Source organism: Blennius ocellaris (assembly GCF_963422515.1).
Source record: "Blennius ocellaris genome assembly, chromosome: 7".
Classification (NCBI taxonomy): domain Eukaryota; kingdom Metazoa; phylum Chordata; class Actinopteri; order Blenniiformes; family Blenniidae; genus Blennius; species Blennius ocellaris.
Genome location: NC_137656.1, coordinates 6,108,340 through 6,130,386, shown reverse-complemented (window position 1 = coordinate 6,130,386; position 22,047 = coordinate 6,108,340). Strand labels below are relative to the sequence as shown.

The window sequence follows — 22,047 nt, the reverse complement described above, 5'->3', positions numbered from 1 at the left end:
CAAGACACAAACGTGCCCTTTTTATTTCATAACAAGAAACATTTTTTTACAGACTGAAAACAAGTGAGGAAAATACATTTCTTGCAAATTTGAACTTTATAAGAGGAAGAGAAGATGATTCATGAAATCACAATTTCACTACAACCTAATATGCTTTCATTTCAAATGATACGATTTCCAAAACGATACCAGGTTTTGTCTCACAAAACGTCAACGGGAACATGGCTCAGAACTTTTCTTCTTACCAAAGTGTAACAAAAACATTTGCCTCAGTGGATTTGATGCGTATGCACTGCAGAACCGTAAATAAATATGAATTTATAAAACCTCAATATTAAAAATTTTTTTTCTTATTTTATGAGAAACTTGTTACCTAACAATATATTGTATCTATTTGTATATAGTTCAAATTTATCTATGCATAAGGGACAATAAGATACAAAATATATATTCATTCTGTTTTACATTTGCGAGGCGGTTGACTGGTGAGAGGCCTCCCAGGTTCATGCTCAGGACGTAAGATTTCTTAAACAAAATCTTGCTCACAAAAAGAAAATGCATAAGATATTTACAAAAGGAAGAACACAGCCATAGGCTCAAACAATTTGGAGGGAGAGGGAAAAAAAAGACGTTTCCTTGCCCCTCTGGACAACAATAAAACTCTGTGGCCAACGGGCCAGTGTCTCCAACACGACAGGGCCCACAGTAGAGCCACGCCTGTCTTAACTGCCAATCTCCAAGATGGCCGTATACTGTACAACAAATCGCATCTCCACCGCGTCCCCGACACACGAATGCAATCAAATTGAGAGGCACAACATATTGCTGAAATGTACACAAAGCTAAATGGTGTAACTAAAAGAAGCACTTCCTTTGTTAAAGGGGAGGAGGGTGGCGGGGCTTTGCACAACTGGAAACATGAACGAAATAACACTGGAACTCAGAATGTGCTCTATAAAATGCCCCTCAATCACAATGTTCATTATAAACACGATTATACAAAAAAAAATATATATAAACAAAGAATGAAATCATATTAAAAAAAAAGGCAAAGACTAAAAAGTCTTTAAGAAAATAAATACCCAGTGTGTGTGCTGAAAGGAAGAACTAAAAGTAAAGTTTACGAAAGGGCTTTTTCTGCTCCGTGTGGGACCTAACGCCACAAACCCTCCAATTTCCGTAAGCAGGCAATGGGTATAAATAAGACATTAATAAATAAAAAAAAAGAGTGGATGAAACATGGATGTTGCTGTTAGTATAAAAGCTTAGAAAAGTTCCTATTCAATCTTGTTTACAGCTTTCCCCCTTTTCGTTTGTTTAGAATTTTCACCAAGAGTGCTTTTTCTCAATAAAAGAAAATATACAGCAGCTCAACTGAATGCAAAGATACAGGTTTTTGTTTTTTTTTCATTTGAATTGTTCCGGTATGTGTCCAATCTGAGACTGCATGCTCGTCGGTGGACTGGAAATACCCTCCGACCAGTCGGACATGTTGGAATGAGGGGATGAGCTGGACCACTGGTCAGGGGAGCCGGGCGACGGAGTCAGAAAGGGGTGGTCGGGCACTTGGACCTGATGGTTGGGTGTGTTGTCCATGGGGCCGGAATAACTGTGCTGCGAGGGCGGGGTGAGGAACTGGGTGCTGGGCATCGACTGGCTGATGGAGGAGGGCAGGATCTGAGTCTCCTGCGGCAGGATGGTGTGGATGGGCATGCTGGAGGTGCCGGAGCCCTGCTGGAGCTCCGGGGGGCTCAGCTCACCGCTGATGAAGTTCTGGCTGTTGGTGGTGTTTGAGTTCTGGTGCTGGAGCTGGATGCTCTGTTGCTGCTGCTGCTGCTGCTGCTGAAGCTGCTGGAGATTCTGCATCTGCTGTATCTGCTGAGCCTGCTGCTGCAACATGTGGGACTGTGATGCTAATCTGGCTCCCGGCATGCCCTGGTAGGTCATCATCTGGGACAGGTTTGTTCCGGGGTGGCCATTGTGGAGAGCTGTGGTCATCATCCCGTGCTGGCCACCCTGGTGCAGGCCTCCTTGACCTCCTGGAGCTCCTCTGAGGGGGTTGAACTGACCCGACTGGCTCAGGGTGCCGTGCATCCTGGACAGCCAGTCACATTGCCCGTTCATGGCGCCCTGGCCTCCTGAACCAGACACTGGCAGGTGAGTGAGACGGGGAGGCAACGGGTCGAACTGCATTCGAGCCAGCTCCTGCTTGTTGGGCATCACCATGTGGTTTACAGCCATGTGTGGGTCAGACATACCCTGCAGGTGGTTCAGGGAAACAGACGGAGACTGCTGGAAGGGCGAGGTCATCATGGGCGGAGAAGCCACGTCAGAGACGTAGCCGTGCGGGGACTCCAAAGAGTCGACTGGCGACAGAACGGCTGAGCTGTCCAGCAGGCTGCCGGGCTTCCCGTCCTGGGAGTTCTTCTTCTTCACTTTCATGTCTTTCCCGTCCTTGCACCCGATGCCCTTGGCACTGGGCTTGCGTGCCTTCTTGCCCTGACCTTGAGGCTGAGGCTGCTTCATGCTGCCCAGAAAGCCATTGGGCGAGCAGAGAGGGGGTGACAGCGTGGTGCTAAGTGACCCTCCGTGCATGGGAGGACTTCGTACCAGGTTGTACTCATCCATCAGCCGCACGATGTCGTGGTGCATTCTCTCCTGTGCAATGTCTCTGGGAAGCCGATCCATGTGGTCAGTGATTTCTCTATTAGCGAAGTGGTCCAGTAAGATCTTGGCAGTCTCATAGCTTCCTTCTCTTGCAGCCAAGAACAGAGGGGTCTCCTCCTACAGGTAAACCAACAGACGAGTGTGTTAAAAAAAAAAGAAAATCACTGATCCACAAGAAAAGTAATTTCATAGTCCACATGGAAAAAAAAGTTATTTCTGTACCTTGTTGTTTTGCATATCCTTATTGGCACCATTCTTGAGCAGCACAATAGCCGCTTCCACATTGTTTACCGCTGCAGCCCAGTGGAGGGCCGATTTACCTGCAGAGACATGAACAACTGCTCAATGACACATTTCAGCACCTCTGAGATTCACGTGCATGCAACTCTTGGTCGCAAAGATTTTACAGCATTGAATTGAAGCTTTACCAAAGTCATCAATGGCATTGACATCTGCATGACAGTTGATGAGCTCCTCCACAATGCCTTCCACCGGCAGCCTGGCAGCCAAGATCAGGGGCGTTGTGCCATCATGCATGCGGGCATCCAAATCTGTGGCTCGGTTCCTGATTAGGATCTGCAGAAAATCACAAGTTCATTAATTGTGAGTTTTTTCAGCAACAAGTAGCTTCTTCATTGTGTTGACCTATGTATACTTTGAAGAGTCTACCATGTGTTTGTTTCAATGCAACGTAATTACTTTGAGGCCTGCAGGGTGCAACAAGAAAATTGCACAGTTCAAAAATATGAGGTTTTTACACTATCACACTGTGTGATTGTGTGTGTTAGAGATTGTGTCCAGTAAGCTGGAATCAGATTCAGCCCTGTGAGCCTGAGTTTGATAGAACAATATCGAAGGTGGATGAACAATATTGCATGGAAAGTTCTATGTATTGTTTGTTCTGTGAAATATCACCAAAAATGTTGATTTCAATTTTGTGATGGTCAAAAATTCAAGTATTTCTATATCGTCAGACCACATCCTCAAGGGTCTTAAAACTTGTAAAAAAATGTGCATATGTGAAACAAATCATAGAGCTGAATTAAGGAGTGCAACCCCTGCAATTATATTAATTGATTCGTTTTTAAATTAAATTCATTATCATACAATACAGCTTAGTATATACTCCTTCTTCATTACATTTCCATTGAAAGAAGTTTCAAAATGCATCTAATAATAAAAGCAATTTTAGTTTTAAACTCACCTTATTTCTATTTTGTTCATTCATTCTAGTAAAAATGTTTCAGGAAAAATTATGCATGCTTCATAAACAAACATAACATCTAACCAGTGAAAGTGTTTTAGCCCTGACACTTCAGTGAGCCCACCTGGAAAACTCCCTGGGCGTCAGCAGCCACGGCGGCGTGCAGCGGCGTCCTGCCCATGTTGTCCTGGACGTTGGCGTCGGCACTGGCCTCCAGCAGGCGTTTGGCGGCGTCGGAGCGAGCGTAGCGGGCGGCCAGGTGAAGAGCGGTCTCGCCCGTGCGGTCGGTCTGGTTGTGGAGGTTAGCGCCTTGGTAGATGAAGTCATTGATCACGTTAGCGGAGGCGTCCTCCTCTTCCTCGCTGTTGCCCGTCTCTAAGCCTCCGCCGCTGCACGACGCGATCATGAGGGGAGTGAATCCATCTGCACGGAGAGGAGCGGAAGGTAATGATGGGTGATCATCTGCATGGTCAGCACACGGCTGACAGGCAAAAACGGCAGGAGGAGGTGGCACTTCAAAGCAGAATACAACAAAGCAACAAACAAATCGAACGTGGATTGGACACGTTTGCCTGAGTTGAATCGTCTCCGCTCTCTCTCTCTCTCCGATAATGGATTCTGATCAAGGCCCCGGCACAGCAGAAGCTTCACAGGGAAAGCAGAGCTGAGGGGATAGAGGCCAGGGCTTGCTAAAGCTAGACTGCTGCAAAAACCAAGCTTTAATATCTAACTGTGAGAGGCAGCTCAGTCAGTCGACTTGGATAGGTTTTTCTCCTCTTCAAAAGGATAGCAAGCCCCAGATCTCACAGATTTGGTCGATTCAAGTGCATCGATCCACGACAGGGGATAAAAAAAAAAAAAAAGAAAGAAAGAAAGAAAAAAAAAGTGTGCTCTCAAGTTGTTAAATCTATTACTTTGATTTTTCATAGCTTCTCTTCAGGGAATTTAGCATTTACTACAAAATTGGGTTTTTTGCATTCGATGCCTTCAATGGTTTTTGTAAAGTTGAAGAGAAGAGAGAGAGAAAAACAGAGCGGCCCATTACTGGTCAAATGATTAATCTGATCAGGAATCAGTGTTTTCCCCCCAGGCGCCTGGCTTCCAGCCAGCTGCTTTGAAGAAGATCCTTTACCCTGAGGATATGGGGTTTTAGCTACTCCTACACACACAGGCACACATACGCGCACACATACACACACACACACATACACGCCCATATACTCTGTAATTGTGAAAAGTTCACTTAGGAAAGGCATGAATCAATCTCGACTCATGCTAAGGCACACAAACACCCACTCAACATATTTTGTAAATTTCACAAATTGTTACACTCAACTGGAAAGACTGTCAAGGGAATTGACATCTGTGACACACATTGCAAGAAGCAAACAAGAAGAAATGGGTAAAAAAAACCCACACATTTTATTTCTTCTATCATTATCGAGCACTTTGCATTACGCAATTAGAGCTTTTCTAAATCCACTTCTACTTGATCATTTTCAGCAAAAACTACAAAATTAGAGATAATTTTGTAGTAACTAACAGATGAGGTGTTTTAATTTCCCATAGTGTGTGTTTATCAGTCACCCACCTGGTCCCCGGACGTTCACATCCATGCAGTCATTCTCGATTTCGCCCTGAGGGGGTGTGGGAGCGATGGAGGGGATGCGGAGGTCAGCGGCATCTAAGTGCTGCTGTGTCCACTGGCGGTGGTCCGTTTGGTCGTCCGCCTCTAAAATCGCCTGCTCATCAAACTGCTAAAACAGGGACAGCAAGAGATTAAACACCAAGAAGACACAATTATTACCAAAAAATGTCAAATTTGGAAGAGACAAATAAAAATACTGAAGATTAAATAAATAACTTATACAATTTTAGGAAATCTCTAGCTGTCATAGGAAAAAAAAATCAAATAAAATCATCTTCAATGTCCAAAAAAGAATGAATATGAAGGAGGAAGTCATATTTTTTGTTTACTCACCCTGAAACGCTTTGCATCAGAAGGTTCATCCTCTCCCCAGTCATTCTGGGTGTCATCCATGAGGGAAATGTCAGAGGTGTTTTTTAGTGGCCTGAAATAAAGCAGAAATCCCAGTGAAAACCCATGTACTCCACTGCTTCCATCTCACCCGGACCCCTCAACGTTAATGGTGCAGCGAAGCCGAAAAACAAAAGCATTGATTCAAGTCTCACCCCACCCCTTTGCCCCAACAAGTGAATTAATGCACACCTAAACCTGCGATATCATTACCATTAATGATTCACGCTAAACATCCCCCATTCCCTAAATTTGACTGATCACCAGTTCTGAGGTTTTTAAAAACGACCCCCGGCCCCCCCCCCATCTGACCCCCCAAAGAAACAGGTACCCCTCGATAGCAAACGCCGACAGGGGAATAAACAGCAACTTACTTTAATCCCACTGAATCCTCTCCGACGGGCTCCCGTCTCTTCTTCTTGTTGGTGTCTGTGGTCTTGAAGCCCTCGGGGAGCCACAGGCGGCCGTGCTCGTGGCGGCGCTTTCGGGCAACCACCATCCCCACGCCGAGGAAGGCCAGCATCCCGACGCCGCCCAAGACCAAGTAGATCGGGTAGAGCTCCTGCGGGGTTGGGGGGTCCACGTCGCCTGGCGGGGAGAGGGAGAGCATGGTCACGACGGGACCGAGCGACGGGAGAGGACTGACGCCACAGACCGGGGCGCCCAGGATCAGCCCGAGCGTGGGAGCAGAGCTTGTCCGGCACGTCTTCGCCCCGCGGTTCCCGTTCCAAAACGCACCGCAACCTGCGCCGGCCGCCAGAAACCGACTGACGATCCTCACATTTGTAAAGCTAGCTTCCACTATCTATTCAGTAATAATCAGAATTGCTAACCACTTTTCATCAAAAAAAGGGAAAAAAAAAAGGGGATGGGGCGTGATACAAAAAAAAAAAAAAGAAAAAAAGACGAGGGGAAAAAAAGAACATCACCACCTCCTCTCTCGCTTTTCAACCCAGGGTACCAAGAGACAACTTTACCATTTCTTCTTTAAGAGAAAAAAAGGAGGGGGATTAATGAACTTCAAATTACTGCACGCGCTTTAAGCTGTAAAGACGAAGGATTTATTAGGATTTTCGAGATAACAAAGACTCCCAACTTCTAGCACACTCCCGATCAATTTTTCCCCTTCTCTTTTTTTCCTCTAACGATTTTGAAATGATAAACTCCCCCAACCTAAACCCTCAGAGATACATTAAGTCCTGGTATTACATTCAGCGAGGTGAAGGTTGCAGCAGCCCCTCACACTGTGGGATGAAGTGTGTGTGCGTGCATGTGTGCGTGCATGTGTGCGAGTGTGGTATCAGCGGATGTATATGAGAGGCAGCCATGCCGTTGGTGTTACGGGGGTGGGGGGTGGTGGTGGGGGCTGGATGTGTTGATTTGCAGCAATTAACCGTTCTGGAGCCTGAAGGCGTTGGATTTACAGCACCGAGGAAAGGATTGATTGTTTAGGCTATGAGATTCACAACTGCATTTGTTCACTGCTGCATAACAAATACACAATCAAAGAGCGCGAGGGTTAGGACTCGACCGGAGGCCGTGCCGGATACCTTGGGCACGAGCGCGAAGGAGCACGTGTGTGATACGACCGTGTATGTGCGGAGAGCACAGCGAGGCCTTGAAGGATCAGGCCACTGGATTTTCATGTTTTGGCCTCATATCTTTAATCACATTCTTTTTACAACACTACTCATCAATGCATTTACGCACACGATTGTGCTGTGTTTTTTTTTTGTTTGTTTTTTTTTAAAGCTCTATTTGTCTTTCTACTCCAGGCAAACTTTGCTTTGCACTCAAAAGAGAATCAATTACCAGACTCCTGGAAATTGTTACAACTGCGCAACCCTCCAAGAAACATCAACTATGGGTCAATGTTGCATTGCTTTCAAGAGAAAACGCAGGTAAAAAGACTAAATACGTAGTAAGTATGCTTAACTTAATTTCTAATGAAGCCACCCGATATCACTGAAACATGTCTTTTTTAAAACCCAACAAAATAACAAAAATCAATTGACACACCACGCATGGCACCGTGGGTAAATCTGCTGACATTAGCAAGTAAAAAAAACAACAACAAAAAAACAAAACATCCCGCTTGTCGAGTTCATGCAATACCACTTTGCACCACAAGATGATGGAATGAGTCACTCACTTACTTGTCCTCAGTCCAGTCTGAGTACAATAGTTAATAATTACTAAAGCAAAGTGATGAAACCCACAGAGCCAGACTGGATGCTGCAGCAGCTCATGAACAACGCCAAAGTGGAATAGGAATCCATTTTGCTGTAGCTTTAAATGCATGCACATAATTCCAACTTAAGATAAAAGAAATATAGTGTTTCCTTCAGAAATAATGAGTCCTCAGTAATGATTTTTTTTTTATTTCTAAGTATTCAGTATTTTTTTTTGTACATTTTTGGAAATCCTCTTTTGCTTGTCATTTAGAAATCCATGTTCTGAGTTTTTAAACCACAGGAAAAAAAGTTCTTAGCCTCTTTACCGACTCTGAAAGAAATTTCCAAAGATAAAACAGCTCTTGGGAAGAATTTTCCACTGAAGACTGAAAGATTGAAGTAAAATTCCAGTCTCTTTATTGTCAAAAACAAGTTTGTATATTAGGTGAGCAGCTATGACAATAATTCCAATTCAAAAAGAAACTTGCAGTAGTCGGTAGGTATGTACAAATTGCAAGCAGACAGTTCAGTAGTAGTAATTAGCTTAATCCCTGTCCTCTGCGAAGTGAGCAAAACTGGCCAAGTTAAAGTGAACGCTGCAGAGGCAACTGACCATCCTCACTTCTCACTAAATAAATAAGACAAGACCATAATAACATTTTTCATTGGATAATTTTTTGGAAATTTGGAGAATTGAGCAGGAAATGGTCCAAAAACTGAAGCAGGCAAACTGCACGTAAAAAAAAAAAAATCTTCAGATTTCTATTAAGAAATTTGTAGCGTTTAAATAATTCATTCAGATTTCCATCTGCTATACTCACTGAAAACAGCTTCAATGGTGAAGGGCACGTCCAGTTTGCCGCTGGACTCCAACGCACCAAGGAAGGCCGCGGCATCGTTTGAGCTCTGGAAACACTCGGTCGACTGCTGCAAACACTGACGATTGTCCACCTCCAAGTGCACAATGGATCTGTCAAGACGGAAGCACAATCACATGACAATCACTATCATTCGCCTGGATCCTTCTTTAGTTCCAAATAAAGCTTTCGAGGAGAGCCCATGCTTTGATGGTGCCGATATATCTCCTCACCCTTTAATGTGTAAATGGTCCAGCTCCCTCCTCGGTCTCCTGCTCCGTCCCGACAAGCTCCTCTTCACCGCGCTCAGCACCTTACCGGGAACCTCGGGCCACGAGTCCAGCGAACGCTTGACATTGTACTTCTTCAGCTCGTGCTCGCTCCCGTAGTAAGGGTAGACCATCGTCTCCCCCTTCGAATCCCTCCTGAAGACGACGTTGGTTCGCAGGACGCGGCTCAGCTCTCGCAGGAAGCCGAAGGAGTTGTTGAGGAGGTGCCCGGGGGTGATGTGGACCACCACGACCAGCTGGCCCACGGCCAGTTTCACCGGCATGTTGTTGGCACAGTCCAAGCCGTCCCACTCGCACTCGGCGTTGTTGCAGCCCTGATCACAGTGGTCGTCGGCGTAGTGATCCTTACAGTACTGGTCATATTGAGGACTGAAAACACAAAACCTATATTAGATTCACACGAGTCTGGATGCTAAGAACAAAAGCATGCTAAAAACAGTAGACATCTTTCAAATTGTGCTAAATGCAAAGTGTCAATTCAGCCACTTTGCTGTAAATACTTTTCTTGGTGTTAGTATTTTATCTTTACTTACATGCTATTTTTTTATTCTTGGATGCTGTAAACACTGCCTTTTTACATTATATATAAAACTATTCTATTCGAAAGAAAGATAAAAGACAACATTTTCGTCAGTTTTAAAAGTAAAAAGGCTATTACAAGGAAATGGTTTAAACCTTCTCCATCTACCATCGATGAATATATAGATATTTTAAATTAAATACTTGTGATGGAAAGACTAATTTTGTCTCATAAAGACTGATTTTATTTCATTTGAATGTCAAGAGGTATCTAAATGTTGACTTTATCCATCAATCTGCTCTGGATTTCATTTTAATTTCATGTTGTTGTTTTATATTTTATTTTAAAACCATTCTTCCATGGCAAATGCACTATTTGGACGTGAGGCAATTCACAGTGCTTTACAAAGAAATCCATGAAAGCAAGGCAATTAAGAATGTAATTCTTGAGCAAGTCCAACTGTGAAATACTTCGTCAACACGCAAGCGACCAGTATTCGCATCATTTCATCTAATGCCGCTCAACTTTAGTGAGTATTAAAAAAAAGAGATACTCACGCGCACTGTCCTTCTAGGTTCTGGCAGTCGAACCCGTCGTAGAGGCAGCCGGCGTTGTCGCACTGCGAGTCGCACTTGCCGTCGTTGAAGTAGCGCCAGCACTGCAGCGAGGCCGAGCAGTTCTTCCACGGGTCGTTGAAGTTGAGCGAGCAGTCGCCGTTGTCCCAGCCGCACTCGTGGTTGTTGCAGAGGACGTCGCAGTACTTGTTGTGCTTGCGCTCCTCGCACTGCGGGATCTCGCACTCCACCGTCACCGTCGGCGGCAGGATGTTGGTGCCGAAGCCCCCCTGGAAGTCGTAGTCCAGGATGTGGCAGCGCAGGCCGTTGAAGTTGGCGGGGCAGACGCAGTGGTAGAAGGGCGCCTCGGTGGTGTACTCGCACGTGCCGCCGTTGTAGCAGGGGTTGGAGTTGCAGGGGCTGTCGGTGGGGTACTGGCACTCGGGCCCAGTGAACGACGGCGTGCACAGACACTTGGGGCTCTTGTGGCCGGAGATGCAGGTGCCCCCATTACGGCAGTGGAGGCTGCCGCAGGCTTGAGAGTCGTATTCACACGTGGAGCCGGTGAAGCCCTGCAACAAGATCACGAAGATTATGAAAAGTATCAAATAATAATAATAAAAACACAAGTTTCGCAGATAGACATATCTGTGTGTGTGTGTGTGTGTGTGTGTGTGTGTGTGTGTGTGTGTATACTCACCGGAGGGCATTTACAGATGAAGCCGTGCGGCGTGTTACTGGCCACTGCGCAGGTCCCTCCATTGCGACACGGTCGACCTTTGCAGCCGTCAAATACCGTGTCACAGCGCTGACCTGCAGAGGGATCACACACACGCACACACACGCGCACACACACACACACACACACACACACACACACACACACACACTATTATTTAACACTAAACCGCATGACCTGGTTATTTTACAGCCTGTAGGCCACAAACTTTGCAGCTTTGATTTTAGAGGCTGTTTATTTGAATTTGTATTAAATTTGCTCACGAGCTTAAGTGTAAAGCCAGTAAAAGCATGAGCCTGCGCTCTCGTCAGCGTGTCGGCCTTCTGTTTACCCGTGTAGCCGGTGCGACACTCGCAGCGGTAGTTGTTGGTGAGCTGGATGCAGCTGTGCGTCCCCCGCGGGTCGCAGGGGTTGGACAGGCACTCGTTGACGTCGCCCTCGCAGCGTTCGCCCACGTACCCCGCGGGGCAGATGCAGTGGTAGCCCCCCACGCCGTCCACACACTTGCCCTTGTTGAAGCACTTTGGCTCGTTGGTGACGGGGTCGGTGAACGGCGTGCAGTCGTCGACGTTGATCTCGCAGTGCGCTCCTGGTGGCGACGGCGGGGAAACGAGTCAGTTCGGTTTTAAAGCAGCTGAGAACATTACTGATATCGTGTGAGGGTTATTGTAGGGTTTACAACGTTGCAGAAGTTTCTCTTTTGTCCTAATTCAACTCCTTTACTCATTTTTATACAAGCTTCAGGATAAAAACCCTTCATTAGAAGGATTATCTTACATATAAAGAGTGAGCGATAATGTCAGGAAAGTACAATTTTGTGTCGAATGATTCAAAGTGCTAAACATCCTCATGGTTATATCCTATTTATTAATGCAATCAGGGTGAAGTTATCTTTAATTTTCATTTTAATAATGTGCTGTGTGACTGACTTTCTCCTTTTTTAATAGATTTTTCTCATTAAATTAAACTCCCAAAATCCATGGTTTCCAATGTGAACACATAATCAACACACTTTGTTTTGCAATCCAGTTACACACACGCCATTAATGAATTGGGTAATTACAGAGAATCAACATTATTGGTGTTTTCCACAAATTCTCAAACACAGAGATTTGAATAAGTCACAGCTTAAATATGTCTTGCTATTGCTAATACAAATAAAATAATAAATACTACTAATATAATAATAAATACATATATAATAAAGATGCAAAAAGTTTTCAAACAGCTGTTTTTCTGTCTCTTTCTTGGAACCACAGTAATAATTGAACATGCTACAATTGTATTCTCCAAATCCAATTATTTCATCACAAACTTTTAAAACACTGATTTAATTTTCCATCTAAATGATTAATTTCTTAACTCTGTGAGGCACCTTTACATTGGCATATAACAGCTGACATCTAACTGAATTTACAATAAAAGTAGTTGTTTATTGTTTCCCCAACATGCTAATATTGTGAGGTTATTTTGTTATCTTGATCTGCTTTTTGTTGTTGTTGAGTTTTTAGTTCCTCAATCAATATCAGGAGAATAATTGTGTGAGGTTTCTGTGCAGCGTGCATGAACAAGAAAGTGTGAGACAATCACACAGTGGTTTATCATTTCAGGGTAAAGAGATGTAATTAAACAGTCAATACATTGAAAGTAACTAATCCTGTTTGTTTGTGTTTTTTTAGCTCTTCAAAGTGATGAACTGTTGTGGGGGATATCTGCCAATGCTTCATGGTAAGTTGAGTTTTTTTTCATCAAAGGAATTTTTTTTTTCGTATCAGCAACTCACTATATAGCAATTTTGGTTGACAGTTATATTTATAGATGTTTGTGATGGGGTTAAGAAATGAAGAAAAAAAGTTTAAGATTTCAAAACAGCTCGTGATGTTCTCCTGCATTTGTCATATATGTAATAAAAATAAAATATGGAATTTCTTCATAGGTTAGTGACTCATAACAGACCGATATGTTTTTGAAAACAGGATCGTAACTTTATTAAAAAAAAAAAAAAAAACAACAACACAGAATTGTCTGAAGAATTCCTGAATATAAAATTATTGGTTGTTTTTTTTTTTGCTTGTATTATGTCCAGCTTCGGGGATAAACTTGACTTTCACCTTAAACTGACCCTTCATTTCTAAAAACAGTATCGATGGAGCGCTTGACAAACAGAGGAAGAGACGGAGGCAAAACAAGAGGAGTTTTAATGCCCCGGGTGCAGTTAAGCCCTAATTAATGAAGCGTGGAGACCATAGAGGGCAGGGTGTGTGCGTGTGCGTGTGCGTGTGCGTGTGTGTGTGTGTGTGTGGTGGTGGTGGTGCTGACCTTGAGTTCCCCGGGGACAAGAGCATTTGTAGGTATTGATCAGGTCAATGCAGGTGCCCCCGTTGTGGCACGGCTGAGAGAAACACTCATTGATCTCCACAGAGCAGTTGGTCCCCAAGAAGCCGGGCATGCACTGAGGAAGAGGAGGAATGAGGAAGAGGGGGGGTAAAGTTTAATCAATGACATGAAACAAGAGGTGCTTTTTGTTTACCTGGCTCTTTTTCTGGCCTCCATCCTGCCAAGGCCAAACAGATCCTCCACTCCAGAGGAGATTAACACAACCAAGCTACTCGTTTTCTATTTATAACCAAACCTGCTCATCAGCCAACATGACGCCTGCTGTCTCATGAAATTAAATAGAGACACCCCCCCCCCAAAACAAACATGATTTGCAGGTGATATTAAAACATGTAAAAAGGAAGTCAAAGGCTTGAGTGGTACGACCTTTGAAAGGCTGAGTGGTGTGACATTTGTTTCTCAATCTGCAATCCAAATTAGTCTCCTATCAAATGTCATGACACGTCTTTTACAATCCCATTAAAAAGGTGATCAACACTGTCTCCATACATTTACAATGGAAAAGTTCCACTGGGACAAATAAAGTAATTCTATTCTATTCTGTTCTTTTATATAAACTGAAACATTCCAAATCTTTTTCAGTTTCATTTTCTTTCTAATTTCAGCACAGGCCATAAATACCACAAATAAAACTTTTTCAAAACTTTCTGGAAATTTTCAATGATATTCAAAAACTATTTAGATGCACCTCAGAGGAAAAACACAAACTGTAAAAAGTACAGCATCTCATAATAATTTAAATAAAATACTTGTTTCTATATCGTTGCAACTGTATGCAGAAATCATAAATAATAAAAATGAATAAATGGTTAAAATGTTTTAGTTTATGTTTTATGAATATAAAACATAATTTGCCTTTACATATTATCTGTGTTATTTAAATGTCTTGCATATCAAGTCTTTCAAATACATATATTTGTAGTACTGTTCCCTAGAAATACAAAAATACCCGATGTCCTCTTTTATCTGATCTTACTTATAAACATACCAGAAACATTTTGTAAAAAGCAACATTAAAATAAGGGAAATCTTTTCAATATTACTATATTTTGCAACGTGGCTTAATATGACATTTCACTAAAATACAGGTAAACAATCACTTCGATATAATAAAAAAAAAAAACTTTTGAAAACCAAGGATGAATACACATGCCTTCAGCATCTACAAAAGCTGAGTATGAGATATGCTTTATTTATATGATATACCAATATCTGTGAATATCGGAGAGCTGCCAAACTTGTCATACCGGTGCATTCCTAATTTGAAGTAATCTTTTGATCTTGATTATCCAAAACGAGATGAAAGATGCTTCAGGACTTTTCAATGATACACATATTTACGAATATTGAGTTTCGACCATGTTGTGCAGGTGCATCTTCAATTTCTAAAACAGAAACTTTTGAGAGAATGTTGTGGTCGTCACCTTGCAGGTGTATCCGCCCAGAAAGTCGGTGCAGGTGGCTCCGTTCTGGCAGGGGTTGGGCGTGCACTCGTCTACCTGCTCCTCGCAGTAGCTCCCCGTGTATCCGATCAGACAGTGGCAGTAGTGAACGTTCCCGGCGTCCAGACACTGTCCAGAGTTTTGGCACAGGTGGGCCACGTCCACTCCTGAGCAGAGAAAATGAGACCGGAAGTCAGACGGCGGACACCACGCTGTTGTTTCTAACTGATGAGGCGCATTTAAAAGCGTTCGGACGAGAACACAAAAATGATCCGTTGTTTCCATTGTACCTCTCTGTTTGGCCGCCACCTCACAGGAAACACTCGGTATGTCGCAGTAAAGACCCAACCAGCCGGTCTCGCACCCGCAGCTGTAGGTGGTGCCCGTCTGCCAGCACGTCCCGCCGTTTTTACAGGGCGACGAGTCGCACCAGTGCACCAAGTTCTGAAACACATCCGAGAATAGATACCGACTCAGCTCTGTGCTCAGGAGTAAGAAAGGATCATTACTATCTTGACAGGTGCTACAAACATATTGAGATCACGGAAAAAATAGATAAAAGCTTTATAGACACAAAATAAGATAAAAGATTTATGAAGTATCTAAAAACAACTGGAAGGGCCTGTGAAACCAAGTCTCAATGCTACTTTATTCCTGCACTACTACTACAAATCCTCAAGTAGAGGTACATCAGAAAAACAAAAGACTTAGTGCATGTTTGTTTCCACACTCTTTACAGCAAAAAGGCATTTTTTTAAACTTCAAATGTGAAGAATTTGAAAAAAATATCTAATCTTATAAATGATTTATGCAATATATATATTTGAGATACTGTATTTTTATGATTAATAATCTAAAATGATAAAGAATAAAATATATTTGGATCAAACTTCATGAGTTTATCACCGGCCCCTCTCTTTCTCACCTGACAGTTGAGTCCGGTGTAGCCGTGTGGACAGGTACACTTGTAGGTGCCGTAGCTGTCCTGGCAGGTGCCGCCGTTCAGACACGGCTTGGAGTCACACTCGTTGATGTCGTGCTGACAGTAGCTGCCGGTGAAGCCCGGTGGACACAAGCAGGTGAAGGTATTGATGCCGTCCATACAGGTGCCGCCATTGAAGCAAGAGCTGTCGAAAGGAAGAGGAAAAAGTTATGGCAAAATCAGTTGAAGAGGGTTTTGAAGCTTTTTGCTTTTCTCTTCTTTCTTTTAGGGAGAGAAATTGAATCAATAGAACTCTCTATATCTCAGCTGTAGGCAGTTTCACATGTGATTTATCTACAGAAAGTTCCCAAAGAGAAAATGCTTCTTTTCTTCTGAGTGGAGTGAAGGTACTTCCCCACAGCCACACATTCAGTTCAGGTACACACTACTACTTTCTAACTGCTTCCACAATCTACCAGAGGGGGCGGCAGTGGACAAGAGAATGTGAACTACAGCAGCATGTAGCTGGAGATGAACCTGATGCATAAAGCTGATCTTGCCTTTCCTTATAGTTATGTGAATAAAATTTGAATCCCCCCCCCCCCCCCCCATCCCCAGCGACTCCTGTACCTCTCGGTGCAGTCGGGAGTGTTGTTTTCACAGTGGATCCCACTGAAGCCGGGCGGGCAGGTGCAGGTGTAGCTGTTGACACAGTCGGTGCAATTGGCCCCGTTTCTACACGGGTTGCTCTCGCACTCGTTGATGTCCTCCTCGCACTTGGTCCCCCGGAACCCGGGCAGGCACGTGCACAGAAAGCCGTTGACCTCGTCCTTGCAGAGGCCTCCATTGCTGCAGGGGTCTGTGAGAGAAAGAGGTGTCGGGCTGAGACCTGATGATCTGAAGGCTCTCGGCAGTGAGCATGAGGAGAAGAGGACACGCAGGGGGGGGAAGGAGTGAGATGCTTACTGGGCTTGCAGTCGTCGACATCGGTGGCACAGTTGCGTCCGGTGAAGCCCGGCTTGCAGGCGCAGCGGTAACTGCCCAGAGTGTTCTGGCAGGTGGCTCCATTCAGACAGGGGTTCTTCACACACTCTTTAATGTCCACCTCACATGTTTGACCTTGCCGTGCACAAGAAAGAGAAAGAGAAGGTCCATTTCAATAATCATCTCAAAAACCAAGGATGTAAAGAAGTAAAACATACATACAAAACCCTGAGGATTGAGTACATAAAGCCAAGTTTAACTCGCATCGAATTTAAGAACCAAAAGGTCAATGAGAAAAATAAGGCACTTTTAGGCACATTGGCTGGTATAGCCAGGAGGCATGAACCCACAAACTTGTAGACTTAGCAAAAAGAAAGAATAATGCAGAATGTAGAGTTTATTTTACTTAGATGTGAACATCTGAGGACTTAATCAGTGAACACGAAGATGAAGCTGTGTTTTAAAAAATTTTTTTATTGCGGTTAAAAATCAAACTTTAACTTAAAAAATGCTGTATATTTATATGAAGGTTAAGGTCATCTGTAGCTCAAGCCTCCACAGATGACCCTAACCTGACCTGCAAGTAAATGCATGTCTATGCACACAAATAAAATCACAGAAACGCTTCAAAGTTTACACTCTCCAGAATGTACTTTTTTCTTTTTAAATTTTTAGTTACATCTTATATATTATAGCTTTTTGTTCAGTTTTATATATTATTCTTTATTTTGTATTCCCAAAACTCATCAAACAGCAATTCAGTGAACAAACTAAAATACAATTATAAAAAAATTATAAAATACTTCCTTCATTGAACCAGACCCAGAAACTGCAACACAGGTACATTTAAAGAATACTACAAATAAGTAGAAATAAGAGATGAACTGATTACCTTGCCATCCTTCCGGACAGACACAGGAGAAACTCAGGTAGTCCTCAGACTCCTGACACACGCCTCCATGCTTGCAGGGCTTGGAGCTGCACGGGGCCATCAAGGTTTCACAGTTTTCTCCTGAAACGCAAAGAGCAAACCTTAATTTACACCACAATTTAACTGAAAAGCACAAAAATATGGTGCCGTATCATAAAGGTAACTTAAGATGTTTTCTCATCCAAATGGCTAAATGCATATGTTTCTCGACACTCTCTACAGTACACAGTGTGAAGAAGTGGAACTTCTGTTCTCTCCTTGCTGTTTGTTTGCAAACATAAAACTAGCGCCACAAACTGGTATAACGTGCATGCTTCCAATAAAACTGATCCACTGAATAAGGATTTGTCGGTGGAGCCTTTGCTTGCATTTGCAGTTTGTGCAAATGCAAGCAAGTGTGTGCATGAGTGCTAATGCTTAAATATATGTAGAGCCAATATATTCTTGTTTATTTTGATGTGTAATTTGATTAATGCAATGTTTTAGCTTTTCCTATCTGCCCCTCAGCTGAAGGGCGGTCTAATTTTAAGGAGTTTAATTAATAAAACACACATGCTGTAGGAGACGATGTATGGTACAACCGTTTTAGTCCACTTTAAATGTGTCAATTATATAAAGGAGAATGGGGGTCCTTATTTAAACCCTATTCTTTCTCTGAGGAGGGGCGTTTCTTTTCTGTTTTGTTTTAACCTCTGAGGTTTTCTGACATGAAACACATACTGGATCTTTCACTACATTTTGCTCTATGATATCATGCTGGAGTCATGAACTTAGAGGAGCCGTCCCCAAAAGGACACTGCACCATCTTTCAACCAGTCCTATCAGAAGAGTTTAGCCAGGTTCTGTCAGTATCTGAGGCCTGCGGAGACATTTTCCTATCTGTTTCCACAATACACCGCTTGTACAGGAAGCCGGGTCCAGTTTCCGGCCATTGTGAAGCCATTTGCTTTTCTGTGAGACAGGAAGCAGGCAAACAGGAAGTGTGTCAAACACCCCGTTCCCACCCCAACACAAGCGGGAGCCTTTTACTATTCAAATTCCTGTGGATTTTTCCAAAAAAAATACATGAAAAAAATGCAAGAAAATGGGCCCATAGCCTTTCCAATCATTATCTGTTTGGACAAAGAATATGTGGGATGACATGAAAATAGTTCCCAGCCCTAATCGGGGGATGCTTCTGTATCACAGAGGAGCAAAGTGAGTCAGAGGTTTAGTGTCTTTGAGCCCTGAGGAAGTCTTGCAGCTGAACTTTACTCGACAGTTATTTCATCCCAGCGCACATTTTTCCCCTCTGCCCAGAAACTTAAAGGACACCGTGTGGAAACTGTCCCCAGGAACGGAAATGCCAGAACACCAGGCCAAAGGCAGGGGCGGATCAAATATTTGCAATAATATTTTCATACCCGTGTAAGGCAGGATGCAGTTGCACTTGTAGCCAGCGACGTCGTCGATGCAGGTCCCCTGGTTGAGGCAAGGGTTGGAGGCGCACTCGTTGATGTTGGTCTGGCAGTTTGGCCCTGTGTGGAGAGCAGATGATTATTTACACGCTTTGTAGAGCGGAGCGCGGTTCTGGATGGCACGCTTGGTGGGTTGACGCTGACCTGTGAAGCCCATGCGACAGGTGCACACGTATCCGCTGGTCATGTCCTTGCAGGTGCCGCCGTTCATACACGGGTTGGATTCACACTCGTTGTTGTTGATGTCGCAGTTCTGGCCGCTCCAGCCGGAGTCACACAAGCATCTGTAGCTGAAAACCACAAATGGGAAAAACCTCAGTGATATTAAACAAAAAGCAGGGCACTGCTATATGTCTGGCACAAACCCTGATCACTTCAGCCAAAATGTTAAAATGTTATTTTCAGATTGAAGCAGCTGCTATTTTTATGTGAATGTCGTGTGTTGGTGGTAAACTGAGGTGTGGTCAGATCTTTGGTGGTACTTTTTGGAGGTAAATGAAAGCAAATGTATAACTGACCAAGTAAAAGCATATTTTCAGTTTATGGCAATGTGGTTGCTTATCATTTCAAGGGAGTTCTCCCACAAATAAATGGCTCAGAAGCAGGCACATTCCCTTTTCTGGAGTTGATGGACATAATAATGGAAGTTGTGACAGTGATAACATTTACAGTAAATCTCTGGCCTTCTGCAAATTACCAATGGTTTCTCATTTCGTCAAACCCATCAAACTTTGATTTGACACTTGCAGCCCTATCCCACCCACTAACGGTGTTGTGACGGAGTGACAGTCAGTCTTATTCACGTCAGTGATCATAATGTTCTGGCTGATCTCAGGTAAAAGCGTTTCCTGGTTCATAAAGCAAATGGTTGATGATTGATATTCTTGACATTAAGCCTGAAACACCACCTGTGAATAATCAAGAGATGAAGCACATTCCTTTTGAACCCTGCTCTGTACTCTGCATGCAGATTAACTGCCATTAAAGTCACATTAGGGAACTTGGGCACACCCAAGTACATCTGCAGCATAAGCTGTTTGTCTATGCCGCTTCCTTTAAAATACTCAGTCCACATATCACACACTCAGTATCAAATCGTGTTTGAACACTTTAAAACCATCAAGTACAAAATGTTCTCATCAATCAAACTCTATCTCCTTCCAATGTTTAATAAAAACGAATTATTTCGCTCTTTATAGTAATGATAGTGCAGCATACTTCTTGGATGGTTGTTTTAATTTTTGCTTTACTTGCTGGTTATGGAGGAAAATACCCTTTGACTTATAAAGCCCTCCAAGACATCTTTTACTTCAGTCTTGGAGCACGTTGCCGTCTGTCTCACCCGTTGACCTTGTCCTCACAGTGCCCATGGATACAGGGATTGCTGAGACACTCGTTGACCTGCGAGAAGCAGGTGTTGTCATGGTAACCCTCCGGGCACACGCAGGTGAAGCCGTTGATGCCGTCGATGCAGGTTCCGCCGTTGTGGCACGGGTTGATGGCGCACTCGTCGATGTTGAAGCTGCACATGGTACCTGAAGAGACACCTCACATTACTTCCTGGCATCAGATCACATGATATCTAATAAGATGTATCTTTTTTTTTTTTTTATTAATACAACTTTTCTTCCTTCACACAAAGGCACCACACAATGAGCTCTATATCCATGTGCAGTGAATGTATCAATTTCCGCAACTATAAGGGGTTTAAAGTCGCCCTTTTGTCGGCCACTTGAAGCGTTGACGCCATTCAGGCCGGTGCCACGCATAGCATAAAGGCGGCCCATTTAGCTTTAAAGCAGGGAGCGGCTTCCAAGCTTTTAAAAGCTCAACTTTCAGGAATCTTTCAGGGAATCTTTTCTCCTGCCGAAATCCCCGGTGACGCTGCGAGCCTGAGTGTGTGTCCGCTCTCTGTGTGAGGGAGGGCAGCTTGCGTGTCCTAACAGCAGCAGGTTGGGGACAGGGTGGAGCGGGAAAGTGACACCGGTCGGGCCTCAGAGGAGCGTGCTCACTCGCTCACCATCTGTCACCCCCACACCCCCCCCTCGCCCCTGTCAGGACCTCCTCCGCCTGCACCGTCAACGTGCCTCCAGTCTTCTACCTTAGACACTTGTAATGCAGAGAGTTCATCTTCTTTTGGATAGACATATGCTGAGATATATTAGAATTAGAGCTCTTGCACATGCATATATCTAAAGAAAAGTTTGCTACAAGGTTCTTTCCTGTGATTGGACCACACAGCCTCAAATTGACTACAACCCTGATTGAAATCTGGGCAAAGGGGCTTTTCTGTGTGGCGTTTCCATGTTCTCCCTGCACATATGTGGTGTTTATATTGCCAGTGTTTGCTATATTTCCTCCAAACGTACAAAAACATGTGTTTATGGTCAATCGGTGACGATAAATTGCAGGTAGTATGTGAGTGTGTCCACTTATTGTATGTCTGTGATGGACTGGCAACCTGTCCGCGGGTGGAATGTGCTTTCAGATACAATGGATGGATAAAAATGTTTTGTAGTTGTTCAAATTTAGTTTTCTTTGAAATGCCAATTGTTCTGTAAGACTTACTTTGTGTCATTTAGGAAAGTAATTTTTTTTAACTTAATTTACATTTTATTATCTTTATCTGTTTTGTCTGGATCGCAGTACTGCGCTTTCTCTTTCTACTTTGATGAATAAAATGAGTTGTCAGCCATGTGCGTAGTGTGTAATAACATGGCCCTTTAGCTCCACACGTCAGGCTGCTTACCAGTGTAACCCGGTTCACAGGCGCACTCGTAGCCATTGATCTTGTCGATGCAGGTCCCGTAGTCACAGGGATTGCTCTTGCAGTCGTCGATGTTGACCTCACAGTTGACTCCTGGAAGTAGG

At 43.6% G+C, this 22,047-nt stretch overlaps 1 protein-coding gene across 2 annotated transcripts in view; it reads right to left on the bottom strand.

Annotated features, from left to right (window-relative positions):
* notch1b (notch receptor 1b) overlaps positions 1 to 22,047 on the bottom strand; it is a 48,773-nt gene continuing 26,726 nt past the window's right edge. The window contains exons 12-34 of one of the 2 annotated variants that reach the window (XM_080500104.1): positions 21,926 to 22,036; positions 20,519 to 20,711; positions 19,321 to 19,466; positions 19,123 to 19,236; positions 17,681 to 17,800; positions 16,771 to 16,923; positions 16,435 to 16,663; positions 15,808 to 16,009; positions 15,173 to 15,326; positions 14,865 to 15,049; positions 13,363 to 13,495; positions 11,375 to 11,632; positions 11,005 to 11,117; positions 10,308 to 10,876; positions 9,174 to 9,599; positions 8,905 to 9,053; positions 6,284 to 6,497; positions 5,853 to 5,943; positions 5,463 to 5,628; positions 3,996 to 4,294; positions 3,096 to 3,243; positions 2,890 to 2,987; positions 1 to 2,784 (exon numbers count right to left, since the gene is read on the bottom strand). In XM_080500104.1, coding sequence (XP_080356230.1) covers positions 1,408 to 2,784; positions 2,890 to 2,987; positions 3,096 to 3,243; positions 3,996 to 4,294; positions 5,463 to 5,628; positions 5,853 to 5,943; positions 6,284 to 6,497; positions 8,905 to 9,053; positions 9,174 to 9,599; positions 10,308 to 10,876; positions 11,005 to 11,117; positions 11,375 to 11,632; positions 13,363 to 13,495; positions 14,865 to 15,049; positions 15,173 to 15,326; positions 15,808 to 16,009; positions 16,435 to 16,663; positions 16,771 to 16,923; positions 17,681 to 17,800; positions 19,123 to 19,236; positions 19,321 to 19,466; positions 20,519 to 20,711; positions 21,926 to 22,036 — 5,648 coding nt within the window. In that variant the 3' untranslated portion in view covers positions 1 to 1,407. The remainder of the gene's footprint in view (positions 2,785 to 2,889; positions 2,988 to 3,095; positions 3,244 to 3,995; positions 4,295 to 5,462; positions 5,629 to 5,852; positions 5,944 to 6,283; positions 6,498 to 8,904; positions 9,054 to 9,173; positions 9,600 to 10,307; positions 10,877 to 11,004; positions 11,118 to 11,374; positions 11,633 to 13,362; positions 13,496 to 14,864; positions 15,050 to 15,172; positions 15,327 to 15,807; positions 16,010 to 16,434; positions 16,664 to 16,770; positions 16,924 to 17,680; positions 17,801 to 19,122; positions 19,237 to 19,320; positions 19,467 to 20,518; positions 20,712 to 21,925; positions 22,037 to 22,047) is intronic. The other variant, XM_080500105.1, reaches the window with a different exon arrangement.